The 16,971-nt window shown below is 42.6% G+C and overlaps 1 protein-coding gene across 1 annotated transcript; it reads left to right on the top strand.

Annotated features, from left to right (window-relative positions):
• Positions 1-12,846: 12,846 nt before the first annotated feature.
• Positions 12,847-16,609, top strand: S100P (S100 calcium binding protein P). Its single transcript, XM_062636312.1, has 2 exons — positions 12,847-13,249; positions 16,326-16,609. Exons 1-2 carry the CDS (start codon positions 13,112-13,114, stop codon positions 16,473-16,475), a joined length of 288 nt encoding a protein of 95 aa, XP_062492296.1. The 5' UTR covers positions 12,847-13,111; the 3' UTR covers positions 16,476-16,609.
• Positions 16,610-16,971: the final 362 nt, after the last annotated feature.

Raw genomic sequence — 16,971 nt, 5'->3', positions numbered from 1 at the left:
TTAAGTAATCATCTGAAAAGTTCACATTAGTTTTTTATATTGCTTACACTTTTTCTCTTTAAGCTTGGAAATTCACTGTACATTCTGAGTAGGTTTGGGCACCATTTCCAGAACAGCAAACGTGAAGGTTGTGTACGCCTTTGCAAGGCCATTTACAGTCCTCACTCGATTTATGTTCTGTGTTTTTTTCCAATACTTGGGGTTGCAAAGGCAATCTTGATTCACAGAACTTGAATCAAGGCATGGATTTTATTCTCACCTGTATCATACATCATAACAATGATGAGCAATTAGGTCAGATGACAGCACATAGCTCCAGGTATCTTAATTTAGCTTAACCTGAGAGTGAACATCCCCATGGCAAAGCTGGCTGCTGTGGCTGTGCTTTTATTATATAGCACTTCTCTCTCTCTCTGGAAAGTCATCCTATGTTTCCTGAGTTGAGATGCTCACTGCATGTTTCCCAGACAGTTCTGCCAGCTCCAGGAGTATTTAGCACTTGAGGGAATCCTTGGAGCAATTGGTGATTTTTTTGTTGCTAAATTCTGCAGGTTCCAGCCCAAACCTAAGCACTGCTGTAGCATTAATGCAAACTTCCAGCTTATTCAAACATGTAAAAAGCACACTCCTGAGAAGCTCTGGTTGTGCAAAAATGCACAGAAGCATGATCCAGATTAATTGGCCGTACCTACCATGCCCCCTGTTTGATGTTCAGGCAGCAGTACCTCTGGTCTGAGCATATTTCCTTGAAACAGAGACAGTAAATCCCCATAGCAAAGTATAACTTTTGATGACAAAAAGCTACCACTTCATGACTTACGTTTTTTTATTGTTTTATGCCATGTTAGCTTGTAAATTTGATTTTATGTCAATGAGCACAGATCTTTGTGGACCTTTAAGGCAGATCTTTAATTCTTAGCTTTTGCTAAAGAACTTACCTGAAGATCCCAAATCCTACACGTGCTTAGGAAATGAAAACAGGATGACTTTTGCACAATCCAGAATAACATCTGAGTACCACTGCAGTGTACTAGTTTACTGCATAAAAAGAGCATCCCTCCAGAAGGAGCAGTGTGATAAAGCTTTTTGGAAATATTGGAGTTAAATGTTAAAGGGAATAAAAAACCTTTGAAATTTCAGATTTCATAGAACTGGGTTTACACTGAAACTTGACGTCTTTGGTATTCTAAGTGAGTACTTTGTGCCTGGTACCTAATTAACCAAGAGAATTGAATCCAAACATAGGAAGAATTTGCCTTTCAGTGTTAGTACTGAAATGCTCTTTCCCTCTAAAATGATAACTCTATGAGCCGTGTTTCTGTCTGTTCCCTTGGGCTGTACTAGATGCTTTGTCTTGAGTAAAAGGTCATTTTAAATAGACTGAGTAAAAATTATTTTGATGGAAGTTTCTTTGCTTTTTTAAGGCTGTGTCTATCCTTTATGAATAACTTGATTCTTTCCTGCAATGAATCAAAAGATGAGAAATCCACTGCAACTGTTGTATCTTGTGTAGCTGATGGGCAAATCCCACAAACTAGGGCAGTTGAAAAGTCCAGAATGAGACAAGGACTCGCCGTCTACTTTGACATTCAGAACTAAAAGGCATAAAAAATATGGCTAAAAAGCTGTAAAACTGAAAACTATGATAATTTTCTGCTGAAGGATGGATTCTGTGAGTTCCCTGTCAGAAGCATGTCGGCAGGACAGGATGCAAGAAAAAAGATTGGTTCCAAGTAGTCTCTGAATGTTTTGTCACTGACAAAATGCTGTGAGGAGCCTGTGAATTTGGAGGGCATGTTATTTTAGAAGACCAGCTTCAATTCTTCCCCCTGTATCTGGAAATAGAAGATGTGCTGCCATAGTCTGAAAAATCTTCTGGACTGAACAACATTCTCTGACAGAAGCATTTCTTCAGGCAGCCCATGTAGAAATAGCAGAAGGTAAAATAAAAGTGCATACGGTGGTAATCATTTGACCAGATAGATCACATAGGATGAAACTATCATCAGTGCTGACAATCTCATAGCCAGAGTGGTATGCCAGAAGGGTTTATATTCCTGTGGAAAAGGACTGTTAGTGGTACTTCATTCACATATGAGGAAAAATCTTCCAGAGAAAATAGTCTACTATGCACAGTGAAATGCTAGGTTTAAATGGAGCTCTCTATATTTATGTATAATTATTGCCTATCTGGTGGAGGAGGGCTGCTTGGAGGAAACTGGAGCATTAACACTTGTTTCACTTTTGCCAGCTTCAAAACTTCAAAACCAAAAAATTACTGATGAAAAATCAAACCTGGAAAGTAAGGGAAAGCTGGCTTCCAAGGTGAGCAGTATTGACAGCAAAGCTAATGGCAGTTGTCCAAGCACTGCTGAGTACTCAGAGCAGGTATCTGCAGTGTGAATGTATTTATGTACCAGAGGTATTTTGTCTTCTGTTTAACTTTACAGAGCTTCGCTGGAGGTTAGATCATATTCCCAGCAACACAAGGAGAAACAACCTCACTGTGCACAAGGCTTGTTACAGCTTGTAGCAGGGCAGTAGATGCAGATTGGCTTTCCTGGAGCCCTTAAAAACAGTTTGTGTAGTCTAAAGGTGTGACTGGCTTGCTGCTCAATATCCTGTAATGAGGTCTTTGTGGCCATACAGCGTGGCTTGTGGTCTGGTTCTCTCTACGCTATAGCAACTGCAGTTCACAACTACTGTAGCTCAGAAGTGGCTCACTCCTTGGTGTGAATCCTCTTTCCTGGGTGGTTCTGTAACCTCCCCTGGATGCTGTTCTGCAGTGAATATTCTGTTGTCAGAAATATGCTGTAATCACTGCACTGTGACTATAGCTCGAATGAGAGAAAATACTTTTTACAGACTATTTGTTACAGTACATCTCATGGTACTTAAACGTAGGTTGGATAAACCAAGAGGATTTTCTTTTCTTCCTTTTGAAGTTCAGTCACTTTGAAATCTTGGTGATTTTTGCCCTGAAATGTTATTACAGACTTGTTTCCTTTACTGTGTGGTGAAACACTGTCATGTGCCATATTGCTTTGAGGCTTACAAACGGGATTGTGGGTTTCCACAGACCCTGTATCTTTGTCCCCAGCACGAGAAAGTTGTAACCAGTAAAAGGAATGGTGACCTTCGGGCCAGGTTCCTTGGTCAAGGAAGCTTTTAGTTACACCTCCAGAGCTGTAAGTGCATGCAGTAAATTTTGGTCTTTCTATATCTTGCCGGTTACGTCTCTAATCACAATCAGGAGATGCACAGTATTTGGGGAATTGTTAAAGGCAACCACTAAATTAAGAGATTGCCACTAAACCACAATTTAATAGTCTCCAAATCATATTTTCATTAAACACTATTAGAAATTGCTGATTAAATGTGGTTCCTACTAGCAAAGAATGCTGCCTTGTTAACAGCTGCTCATATTTTGTACGCAACATAGTCATTTCCAACAGCTGAAAATTACACCAAATTTATCAGGACCTATTTTTAGCTGTGACTGACAGTGGCTAAGAGCCAGCAGAGTATTTTCAGAGCTCCTGCTGGCTGTCCTACTCATCAGTAATAGTTTGACACCTATGCATCACATGTGTTATCTTCTCTGCTTCTGTACCACTTGGGAAGCAACACACTCTTCTGTTTTTAATTCTTCATGGTTGTTTTGATAGCTTTATAACAAAAAAGAGCTCTGTAATTAATCTCAGGACTTTTTCTAGTGTCCAGTATGTTCTCAAATATTAACTGTGCATCTGTTCAGTCTATAAGGAAGCCCACCTACCTAATTACAGACCTTGAAGAGAACCCTGGGCCTTTGCTTTTAGCCAGTTTTGGGGATTATTCCCTCCTGACCAGGCTGCTGCAAACTGGTGGTTCCATTCTGGTTTAATTTGAGGTTCAAAGTCCTGTGTTAAGTGCAGGCTAACACATCCTAATTTAAGAGCAAGACTGGCACAGTGTATTCTAAAGCCTCTACGCATTCTGCCATGCTTCTAATGTCTCACCGATGTACTTTTCTCTCATAGTATCTGTGGAAGAAGAGTATGGAGCAGGTATTCCTGGCTCCGTTACACCAAGGGTCTGCAGTAGCAGGCAGGATGATGAGGCACCCCAACCAACATAGTCATGTTTGTGTGTGATACTATGACTAATGTTCTTGTGCCTGGTAACAGTGCTGTCAGAACAGCAATGACGTTGTTGTGGTTTAACCCCAGCCAGTAACTCAGCCCCGCACAGCCACTGGCTCACTGGAAGGGTGGCGGAGAGAATCAGAAGGGTAAAAGTGAGAAAACTCATCATGGATTGAGGTAAACGCAGCTTAACAGCTAAAGCAAAAGCTGTGCACAAGCAAAGCAGGACAGGGAATTCATTCCCCCCTTCCCATGGTCAGGCAGGTGTTCAGCCATCTCCAGGCACGCAGGACTCCATCACGTGTAGCAGTTACTTGTGAAGACAAACATCACCACTCCAAACATCCCCCTTCCTTCTTCTTCCTTCTCCAGTTTTATACGCTGAGCATGTGTGGGATATCCCTTGGGTCAGCTGGGGTCAGCTCTCCTGGCTGTGTCCCCTCCCAGCTCCTTGTGTATCCCCAGGCTGCTCACTGGTGGGGTGGTGTGAGGAGCAGAAAAGGCCTCACCTCTGTGTAAGCGCTGCTCAGCAGTAACTAAAACATCCCTGAATTACAAACACTATTCCCAAAACACAGCCCCATACTAGCTACTACATAGAAAATTAACTCTACCCCAGGCAAAACCACCACAGATGTTAAAATTGGTTGACTAAAATTTGTTCGAAACCAGATTTTATCTGAAGTGTTTTCTCTATACTGCTGACATCAAGAACCACTGCAGAACTGATGCTATTCTCAAAACCCCAAAAGCTCCAGCCCAACATTAAATTGACTTAAGATTGTCTTCATGCAGCTAGTTAAGAACATTAACAGCACTCCTGCATTAGGCAAGTATAACTCTGGATACAGGCTATGTCCAAGGAGAAAGTCTGATCTATGCAAACAACATGGGTTTTGTTTGAAGTGTAATCCTTGCCCAGTTCCTAGCACTGCTTGAGAAATGAAAGTTGAAATCAATACTTTGTCTGAGCTACAATATTTTTACCTACTTCTCTCTTAAGGACCTCAATCTTCAAATTGATCTCAAATTTAAGGAACAATACCACCTAAGGGGAAATTGAAGTGTCTCATGGGGTTCACAGGGTCTGTGTTTCCACTAACCTAAAGAGGATGCTATGTTGGTTTTATTCTGCCTGGATGAACTGGGCTTTCAAACCTAAATGCCATTTTGTGTGCTGCATCTATTTCAGCATCAGACTCCGGATCTAGGTATATTGCCACATTCTTTATAGTTAACAGCAGAAATAAACTAGAGAGTAAATCTATAAGATTATCAGAATTTATTTCTGGCTCATGCTCATGCTGGGGAGTTACAATGAGGGTGGCTGTAAAGAGGTTTTTGTTATCTTTTTTACTAAGTGGTCTTGTCTCAGTACTTTGCAAACAGGAATCAGCACATATGACTGACAAACGAATCCACAGATCAAAGGGGCACTAGCCAATTCCTCTGACCAAAAGAAGGACAGATGCACATGTATAAATGCTTCTCATTTTCTACATAATACAAAATACTGAGATGAGAGGAAGGATTCTGATAACTCCTACATTCCGGTAACAAGGCATTAGCTAAGGTGCTGTGGTCTGGTGCTGGGCACTGGTGGATTTTGTTGGCTGATGGGATGTGATAGCAATTAATTCCTTGTCCTTTTTCCAAAGCAGAGCCAGTTGCCAAGGCTTGGCAACATCTTATACAGCCTTATTCTATGCCTATCAAAGTTACTTCATAACTTTCTCAGAGGAAGTATTCAACTTCACAGAGGTGGAGAGGTATAGAAAGGGTAAGGTAGAGAGGGAGTAAGCTCAGCACTATTTATTTAGTCCACTATTATTTGCAGACTAAAAACAGACAGCACTTAAGTTGCCCTAAACTTGAATGACCGGCTCTGCAAGCCAGAAGTGAGGACGTATCTGTACATTGCCTGGCCTAACACAGTTGAGACCCATGGCTGCTGGGAATGCTGTGGAAATACATCATGAAAGCAAGCAATAGGTATTGCTCCATTTTTTACTTTATAGCTTTTAATTCTGGAGAGAGAATTAAAAACAACAAAACAAACACCTCTAATGAAGACAGCAGAACAAGGTCAGGTAATAGTGACAGACACTCCAAAGCCACCAGTGGTCTGATTGGGTTTGCTCAGATAGAATAACTCTCCTTTCCTAATTTAGCAGCTATAAAATATTACAATTTGTTGTTTAAGTTTCTTTTTAAATACAGACTAACCTTACCCTAAAGACTCTAGCTCTAATCTAAACAAGGACTGCTACTGAGCAAGAAAGGAAATGGAAAGAGTAGCTACCATGTCAGTCAAGTGCTGCGGAAGGGAAAAGGAGTCAATTGCCTCTGAGTAGAAACAAACACAACTGGTTTCTTACCTCCCCTTCAGGTCCACAGCATGGTAGCAAAGTTACATGAGCAGTGGGCCTGAGTGTCGCTTCAGACAGACACAGGCCACTTCTGAGACACCATAACCAGTAACTGTCACACCAATGGCTACTCTATTAAGTGCACCCAGTAGGTAGTCCATCTAGATAGATTTAAACACATTTCAAATATAAATTTTGGCCAAAATAATGCAACTTCTATAGTCATGAATTTATTTTCACAACACACTCGAGCTTCTTCTGGCTTTAGGTGAGAGCCTGTTCATGGCTGGTTCCCACCTCCAAGTCAAGGACGTTCCCAGTTCTGTGCAGGTGATTTTTCATTTCCCTGTTTGTGGAAGGCCTTCTCTTTTCTGATGCGTGAAACCTGAAGTTACATGGTCTGTTACACAAGCTTGCTCTGGTTCCCCTTTCCCACCCCACCTTTGGGTATTTCTGAGCCCATCCTGCTGATTTGCTGTCCCATTAACAACAGAATGATGTCAGTGTTTGCCTGCTGAAAAAGCCCCACTGCTTCTTATCAGCTGTGCCACCCTGTGATTACTGTCTGGGAACCAGAAGCAGCCAGCTCAGTAAAATGCGGGTGCCTGGGGACCTTCCACTTGCCCGAAATGCCTTGTAAATCTTCCTGACTGTGTATATGTATATCCCCTCATTCAACACAGAGTTCCATGCTAGCAGGTCAGCACTTCCCACTGATTCCATGTATGCATAAATTCATACTTTAGAACGTAAAAAAAAAACAGTTTTATGGGGGATGCAAAGTGTTTTTCTTGACTTGTTTTCTGCACGGGCTCTCAACACGACTCAACTTTCTCTTAGGGATTCTTTCCCTCTGAGAAACACTTCTGTACAGTAAAAGAAAAACAGTATTGCTTAGTTCATGAGAGCTGAACATGGCCAAAATAGACCTCTTTGCATACAAAGTATTTCAAAAGCTTTCTTGGTATTGGCTCAGTCGTTCTTGCATGTCTTTTCCTAATAAATAGGAACTTCCTTTAAAAGGTTCACAGTCTGTTTTAAAGTTTACAAGAAAACCATCAGCTCTCACAGCTCATTTCCTTTCCTTTTTTTCTCCTTCTTTTTCTCTTTTCTTTTTTCCTTTTTTATCTTTTTTTCTCATTATTTTTCTTTTTACTTTTCCTCTCTTTTTTCCTGTTCTTTCTGAGCATGCCATAGAACAATTTTTTACTCTCCTCACTACAGCTCAGCATGGTGGTGGCTTACATCTCAGCAGGATTTTATGTGTCAAGGTGGAGCAAATGACAGTTGAACTGCTCATGTAGGACTGGCTGGGGAATCACAGTACTCAAATCATGACTACAGCACTTGTGTAAGCTAAAATGCTAAGTTGTAAGTTAAAACTGCTCTCTTAATTGTAAGCTAGGTTGTAAATTGGGACTGCTCTGTTGAGAGCAAGATGGGCTGGTGAGGCCTTGGGGTATGTATAAAACAAGGGTAACCTCTGAAGATAAAGAAGGAGTAAGCAAGACAACTGGGGACAGTTCACCTCTCTAACCCCTCCACAGTCAACCTGATGTGAAGATAAGAAAGGATTGACCAAGAGAGATGGGTCCAGTTCTTCAAGATCAGGAACAAATCAGAACAAACTGACCTAAAACACAGTTGTTAAGTAATTCACAAGAGTCTTTTGCACAGGCACAAGCACAGAGGTCAATCAGTGGACAAGTGAGGAAGACTATCCACAACCACCAGAGACCCCTCGAGACCACCACCCAGCAAGGAAGCACATGAGTAAGTAAAATGCAAACATCACAGTTAGTTCCAGGAAATCCAGTGAATATGTGAAGCATCTCCCAGGAATATGTAAATATTCTTTTAACTTATTATGCATAAGTTCATTGGATGGATGGATGCTGCTTGTAGACTCCAGGCACACTCACCTTGGCAAAATGATTCACATGTGTGCCCAGCCCTGCAATAAAGAGTGCTGCTTCTAAAACTCTAAATTGAGTCTTAGAGAGTTTCTTCAACCATCTTTTGCAGTAACACTTGAGTGGACAATATTCAGTTACCTTTGGCTGTTGTCTCTCTGTCATTACAATTAAAAATAAAATAGTCTTGGAAGTCCTAATATCATGAACCTTAAGACTGAAGTATTAAATCCCTGTAGAGAATAGCATCCAGGAAATGACTCAGTCAAGGACTGAAACTAGACGGGGTTATTTACACTGCATTGTTCATTGATTTTACAGTCTAACATAGCTACATCTACTGCACTAATAAACGTGTTTGAGTAGCATCAATATACAATGATGAAGCATGTTTCCCATGGTACAGCTTTGTCAGACAACAGTGTTATTACCCAGCTCTCAATGTCACACAGCCAGTTAGCCAACCTTGGCCTTCTTCATCTTTCCTGCCTTTAAACTTCACTTAAACAGTATGTCAGCTTATAAATTGCAATTGTGAAATATGATTTAAGGATATTTTGATAAGTAAAGGTTAATAAAATAATGAAAACCTATAGGTATATAATTAACAGAACCTATAGGGTGTGTCACTGAACATCTGTGCTTGTATGAACTCCTCTTCTGCCTGTGCCTCATCAGTGCCTGTTTAGTCAAATCTTTCTAACTGTGCTTTGCAAAACAATGTACTATCTGCATCGTTTAATCACTAGATGCAAATAAATGTACCATGCATTGCGGAAATGAAACGACCTTTAAACCCTGTTCACAGGCTTAGAACAAGTTTTCAGAAGCAGTGCAAAGGAAAACCTTGCTCTTCAGTAAATAAAGGGTGTTGATACTCTAAGTTCAACAAACAATCCAGGACACTGGAAAATTTGAGGGGTTTGATAATTTTATCTCAGTGTGGAACATGCAATGCTTATAGTTCAGATGTTATCCTCTTGCTAAGAGAAAAATAAACTGCTTTTTGTACTGATGCCAAGATACAACATAAGAAACCCGCAAATTCATCATTTCAGGTTGTGTTTCCTTTCTCCTGTGCTTCTATTCAGATACATAACACTTTAGAGGAAATTGTCAAAAAATTTCTCATGTAACTTCCTGTACCTATTGGAATAAGGGATGAAAAGGTCTAATAGAAGTTTCCTATTTCAGCTATCCTATTTCAGGTACTCAGCTGGCTGTTGACACAAATGGCTCTTCAGAATAGAGCTGGCAAATGTATTTATTCAGACCTTTCCAAAACAGGCACTGCTGCAAAAAGCATAGGATAAAATGTATTCTCTAAGAGAAAATCAGCACAGGGTCACACAAATCTCATGTAAGCCTGAACAACTCGCCAAATGCCATCAAATATGAGTATATCTGAATGTCTTTTGAAATCTATGTGTGTGACAGTCCATGTTTGTGTCACATAAAGCATTTAAACTTTTGGCCCAAATTGGGAACACTGGGACCTTATTATAGAATCATAGAACCATAGAACAGCTAGGGTTGGAAAGAACCTTAAAATCATCCAGTTCCAACCCCCCTGCCATGGGCAGGGACACCTCACACTAAACCATGCCACCCAAGGCCTTGTCCAACCTGGCCCTGAGCACTGCCAGAGATGGAGCATTCACAACCTCCCTGGGCAAACTATTCCAGTGCCTCACCACCCTTACAGGAAAGGATTTCCTCCTTATATCCAATATGAACTTCCCCTGTTTAAGTTTTAACCTGTTACCCCTTGACCTATCACTACAGTCCTTAATGAAGAGTCCCTCTCCAGCATCCCTATAGGCCCCCTTCAGATCCTGGAAGGCTGCTATGAGGTCTCCATGCTAGCCTTCTCTTCTCCAGGCTGAACAGCCCCAACTTTCTCAGCCTGTCTTCATACAGGAGGTGCTCCAGTCCCCTGATCATCCTCGTGGCCTCCTCTGGACTTGTTCCAACAGTTCCATGTCCTTTTTATGTTGAGGACACCAGAACTGCACACAATACTCCAGGTGAGGTCTCACAAGAGCAGAGTAGAGGGGCAGGATCACCTCCTTCGACCTGCTGGTCACGCTCCTTTTGATGCAGCCCAGGATACGGTTGGCTTTCTGGGCTGCGAGCGCACACTGAAGCCGGCTCATGTTCATCTTCTCATCAACCAACACCCCCAAGTCCTTCTCTGCAGGGCTGCTCTGAATCTCTTCTTTGCCCAACCTGTAGCTGTGCCTGGGATTGCTCTGACCCAGGTGTAGGACCTTGCACTTGGCATGGTTAAATTCTGTACAGACCCTCAGCGACTACCCATCCAGGCTATTGCCTGTACCATGCTTCAAAGAACGAAACCTGAAAGAAGCAAACAAGGGGTATTGTTCACATTAAAACAACATACAGGTTAAGCAAGCCCATAGAAGAAAGCTTACCTCACTGGGGAGCTGGACAGACGAGTCGGCATCAAAACACTGCCCTCCTGTGTGCGCCTCCTATTTGTACTCTGCTTTGGTTTTACAAACAGTTGCAGTAGTCTGTGCCCTGTGCACAGAACTGCTTTTTCTGATGAAAAACAAGTGGTAAGAAAATCTTTAAGCAATAGGAAAAGTGTGAATTGGAAACCCTGGGCAGTACTGATGTGCGTGCACAGGCACAAATGCAAATAAAACACATTAAAAACCAAGCAGGTCACCATGGCAGTGCTACCACAGTGACCTTTCAGTGTGTAGAAATTCAGGGCCTGTGGTTTATCTTGTGCTCTAGCACTTTTGGAGCCGTCCTCTTGAGAACTGTGCGTCACCTGTGTTTGCAGGGGAAAATGGGTCAAGAATGAGGATACCTCTTCTGCCAGGTTACATGGCAAAGGTGTGGACACGCTGATACATCCTGTTGACTGAAGCTGATGGTCTCCCCCTCTGCCTTTATTCCTTCTTCTGCATGACCAACACTGATGCTCATGATTCAAATGTCGTAAGAATGTGTCAAGCAGACATTTTATTTTGTTAGGTTTCTGTTAGGGAGGAGTTGATTTTTCTTTAATGGCCATTTTTCATTGCCATTCACGTTACAGATGTGTATCAGAAAAGGACAAAGAAAAGTTCCTGGCACTTGACACACCAGTGGCTGTGGTTGTGTGTGCATGCAAACACCAGATGATTCTGATAGCTAGCAAGGGCCGGTTGTTTGCTCTCTTCTTTTTCCTTCTGAAGGAGCCTCACAGGTTTCAACATGCACTCTAATGTAAAAACTTCAAACTTTACTTAAACCCTTACCTACTTAATGCAATCAGATGCAGCTGTGCCTCAAGGCTGAAGTCACAGGAACAAATAGTTCTCATGAAATGTTTGGATAAAGCATACAGCCTGGGAAATGCAAAATCCCTTGTTGGGGAATGTAAGATGGAAAATCGTGTGGGGTTGTTTCAGAAAGGTGTTCAATTTCCATGTGCTTGTGATGTGTAGTCTTGCTCTGAGAGGCTGTAGATGTTACAGGACAGATCTTCCCTGGGGAAGAAGGGGCTAGGGATGTCTGGGAGAAAAGAGTTAAATGTTTTAAATTTTTCTCAGTTAAAAACCATTATTTGCTGACTTACCTATGGCATAACGTGACTGGAAACTTCAAGCATGCAAAGGTATGCCCAAAGACATCCAAACTCAGGTTTAACTCTGGGAATCCACAGTCCGGGTCTTCTGCACTTGCACCAGGTCTCACTGCACCCATCAGCATCATTCATGCATGATACCCCAGTTTGGCAGAGGCCAAGTTACCCTGCTGCTTGACCAGGAATTTTAACTTGTTCAAGCCCCATTGTAGCTGTAGCTGGTCACAGGACCACAGGTCTTCAAAGTAACCTTTTGTTTTCAATACAGCCCATTTTATTGCAAGATTTGATGCTGCATGGGGTCAATAACAAGTTGTTTCACTGTGGATCAAAATGGACTTTGATACTCGCTGTTTGCTCAAGTATCAGATTTATCCCTTCAGATATCCCCATCTGAGCAAGTTCTTTGTGGATCGGCTCTGCAAGGCTTCCTTTACTGGCCCTGGAGAGAAGGTGTTCAGCAGCCCTGCTTTAGACATCCACTACGGACTGAGTGCAAGCACAGGGGGACTAAGTGAGCTCTCTGCATGGCAGACCTGTACTTTTGATCCAATGAATCCCATCCCCAGTGTGTGCTAGTGAGTCATCTGGTCCTCTGCATGGCAGAGGGGACAATCAGTGTCTGCTCTTAGCTCAGCACAGGCAGCACCTTGCAGAGACCGTAACTATGGTAGCAAAGGAGAAGTGAGATGTTCCTCTTCCTCCCGAGCAGGCCAGCACATACTTCACTGAAGCTGGGCTACCAGGGACAAATCTGATTCTTGAGTAAACAGCTAGCAACAAAATCTGATTTCTGCTTGTTAGTCACACTGTGTATCTTAAAGGAGAGGCTGGCTGCTACTGGTGAGCAACCGGTTGTACCAGGCACGCCAGGGTGATAAAGCCTGAGTTGTGAATAGCTGTCTGCATAGAGGCGTGTACTCCAAGCAGTGCTCAGATACAGATGTTTGCTAAGGGTTAACTGTCCCTCTGGTGTGCTACCACTGATTGGATGGGACAGCTGCATAAAGAACCCCAGAATAAGACCAGTTTCCACCCTCCAAGAGAGCCCTGAAGCTGTTCCTCCTCAGAAGGAAGCCGGACTCCATCAACAGCAACATGTCTCAGCTGGAAACTGCAATGGGAATGATCATTGCTGTCTTTGACAAGTATGCAAAGGCTGATGGTGACAGGCAAACCCTCACCAAAGCAGAACTGAAGACCCTCCTGGAAAACGAATTTCCGAACTTCCTTGCGGTAAGAGAACAGTGCAGCGCTGTTCCTATGTAGCATGCAGACATGGTGTTTAGTACATCATAGGGGAAATTATATCTGGAAATAATGGGTTGTAGAAAACTTTTAAATACAAAAGTTTTTGCACAGATTGTGTAAAACTGATTCTAATTCTGACCGGGTTTGACCTTCAGAATTCACCTGCTTCTTTGCTTTATCCCTGACTGTATCAGCTCACACCATGTCACAACTGCTGTGAAGGTGGTTACATTGTCAGCAATTGAAGATCTCAATTACAGATGGAAATCTCTCTAAATACTTATACACTTACTTTCTCTAGGTATTTATACTACGTACTTGGTGTGCTCATCAAAATGATGCATAAACAGGAACAACAGACAAACTCTGAGCAACCCGTTTGCGTTTGTCTTTAATAGTAAAAGAAAGACCTGAAACAGTATTTTACAATACATGTGTATGTAATAATCTGTGTATTTAAGTAGGTTTATATATATATATATGATTTCTCTCAGTAGGTATTCAACATTCTTACTATATTATAGCAAAAGCTTTATGGCACTGCAGGTGGGGTACTTGATACAATTTAGTGTCTTTCTGTGCAAGCCAAATGAAATCACCATATGAAATCCATGCCTGCTGGATTTATGACTCAGACTAAACACAGGTGCAGTATTCAGAATAAGAACCCAGATGGCTCTGGGGGGATAGATGAAAATGGCTTTGAAATAACTGTAAACCAGTGCAGTGGTTGTGACCCAGCAGTGTCATGGGAAGTGTCCTGCTCCTGATCATGGAGATGTATGTTACCTGTAGCACTTTCACGTGCAGAAAGCCAAAACCAACAACAAAACCACAGCTCTAAGGGGGAATGAAAATCCCCCAGAAACCTGACATTGGGTCCAACTAAAGCTGAGGAGCCACAGTGCCAGACCACTACCAAATGGGATGACACTCAAAGGTTGCTCCTGACTACATTTACCTGACAGGAACCACCTTTTCCAGCTCCCCGCAGCTTCTCTTGCTGGCTCAACCTATTCCTGAAACTGCTGGGAGACCGGATTTTCCAGGAAGATCAATAGCTGAAAGTCCTCTTCTGCTCTAGTCTCCACCTCTCTTTCCCATTTTACCTATTCTAGGAAAAAAAAATAAGGCACAAAATAACATTTTATGCCAGCACTTAAGTTTAAACCAACAATGTCCTGTCTTGCAGAGCAGTGACTGCAAGAAAGAAACTGAGAATGTGTCTGACTTCACAAAAAATGTTTTATCTGCATTTTCCTGACATTTGTATCCATTTTTTTGTTATTTGCAAAATGTTCTGGGAAAGAGAGACTTTTAAATAATGACTATTTCTGCTCTCAGAATTGGTTATAGCTGACACAGCTCATGCCTACCTGGAAAGGTCTTGAATCAATCAGAGGCAGAAATAAATCCATACCACAGGACTGAAGGACTGGACTCAGTTATGAAGAGTTTCCAAAGAATAACTCCCATATGTGCATTGCAGCAGCAAATCAGAGGTTAAAATCAGATCACATATTTCACTAAATAACTTCAATATTCACTTATACAACTAAAACTGATCATAATTTGCAAAGTGAAAAGGATAAAACCCTTCAGACACATCCATCAGTCAAATCTGAGGAACTCGTTCAATTTATACTGATTTTAGTGGTGCATATATTTGAAGTGAAAGGTGAAATCACAGAAACTGAGAAACTGAGTTAAATAGATCCTGATCAAGAAGTGCTTCAGATGTCAATTAAGGCAGTAACTATTTTAAATTCCAAAAGTATATAAAATTTCATTCTAGTGCTCAGCTTCAACAAATCCCACCCGGTTGTTTCCTGTATTAGGTAGGTCTCCACTGCCACCCCCTGTTTATATTAAAAACTGCATTTTCTAAAGGCACTGGAGACAACCAGTGCCAAGAGTTAAGCCAAAAAGCCCTTATGAAAACTTCTTAAGAAAAAGCCTTCATTTTAATATACATTTTGTTAAAATCGAATGTATATATATTCTCTTTTTACTTGAATGCTGCCTTGCTTAACATCAGCCTTGGGATGTCCTGGTTTAGTCAGTTCATCAGAATTATGACAAGACTTTTCTGCTGGTTTCACTGCTGTAACTCAATCTCAGCATCTCGCTTGCTGCAGGAGCAGCCTTGCACCAAGGCCAGAGGGAGCAATCGAAGCACCCTTGCTGCTGTTTGCATCTTTGCTGGGGTAGAAAATGTTTAATGAAGCTGCAATTTGACATTTGCCCCAGGAAAGCATCATTTTGCAAAGCCGCAAACTGCCCCCGCTCCAGCCGAGCCTCCCCAGGGGGGCGGATGGGGAATGCCTGGTATTTAATTCACCTCAGGGCCTCTATTACACTGCTTTAATCATAATGAATGGTGCTTTAAACATAGAAAACATGCTTCTGCATGCAGGTGCATGACAGCTCTGAGGTGTAAGAGACCCAGGAAGGAGCACATGCTTCTGGAGTCTGTGCCTGTCCCTGTGCCATGAGGATGCTGGGACTCACGCTTGGTCCTGCTGTCACCCAGGACCCCCAGCCTGAGCATGAGGACAGCAGTGGCATGCGTTCCCATTGGAAGGATGTGTTTTTAAGGCAGCTAGAGGAGGAGATGTGTGGCTCCCAAAGAGATGGGCAGGCAGAGGTACAGCAGCCCCACATCCTGTGCTGGGTGCTGAGCAATTGCCTCAACCAAACATGGTGTGCAGGAACTCATGGTTTTATACCCAGAGATATAATGCATAAAATAACCAAAGAAGAAGGGGGGGGGGGGTAGTCTTGCTAGCAGAGTATGATAAGCTGACATTCTGGGCAGGCCTACGGCAGAGCTGCATGCAGGAGCCACTACACCCCACCACCTTCCAGTCAACTCAATCTCTATCCCCATGGAAAGGTACAACATGCCTGAGCTGGCATCAGCCTCACACACCCCAGCTGTCCCACACACACACTGATGCGGGCCTGGAGCAACAGTTCCCATGATCATGGTGTAGGTAGCGATGCTGCTGCATCAGGGTTTGTGCCGCCTCTCACCTCAACCTGCTCTTTTCTCTTGCAGTCAGGGAAGGACAAGGATGCTATTGACAAAGTCTTCAAGAACCTGGATGAAAACGGCGATTCCCAAGTAGACTTCAAAGAATTTGTCATCTTTGTGGCAGCTCTGACTTGCTGCTGTCACAAATATTTTGAGCAGAAAACTGCCAAATAACTGTCAAACTGCTCACAGTTTGACACGGAGCCTCTGTTCCATATGCTAGTGGTATGGATCCCTTCATTTCTTCCATGTACCACCATGCAGTTTGCAAGCATGCTGGGCTGCAAAAATAAATCCTACTGTGCTTACTTCCCTGTCTTGAATGTTAATTTCTGCTCCTTTGTGGAAAAGCCTGGTTTTAACAGCTCACACTAACTCGCATTGGGTAGTTTCTCTCTTTCTCTGCTTTATAAAACCCTATTCTTAGACAAAAGGCTCAATATTCATCCCACTGCAGAGGCTGCACAAGGGTAGGTGCTGCTGGAGCCATGAATCAGCTGGAGGCTGCTTTTATACAGCGGCACCTCTGGGATGCAGCCTGCGGAGCCACAGCTAACAGAGGCTGCAGCCTAACCCTTGAGTGTGCCACCACAGCTGTAATGGCCACGTCTCACCAGGGCTGTCCCTGAGCCTGTCTGGGTCCCTCAGCTGTGTGCTTGTTGCTGCCATG

This window comes from Pezoporus occidentalis, unplaced genomic scaffold (assembly GCF_034315485.1).
Source record: "Pezoporus occidentalis ecotype Australia unplaced genomic scaffold, CSIRO_AGI_Poc_V1 ctg48, whole genome shotgun sequence".
Lineage (NCBI taxonomy): Eukaryota > Metazoa > Chordata > Aves > Psittaciformes > Psittacidae > Pezoporus > Pezoporus occidentalis.
Note: the sequence above shows the minus strand (reverse complement) of the source record. Positions and strands in the feature narration are given on the sequence as shown.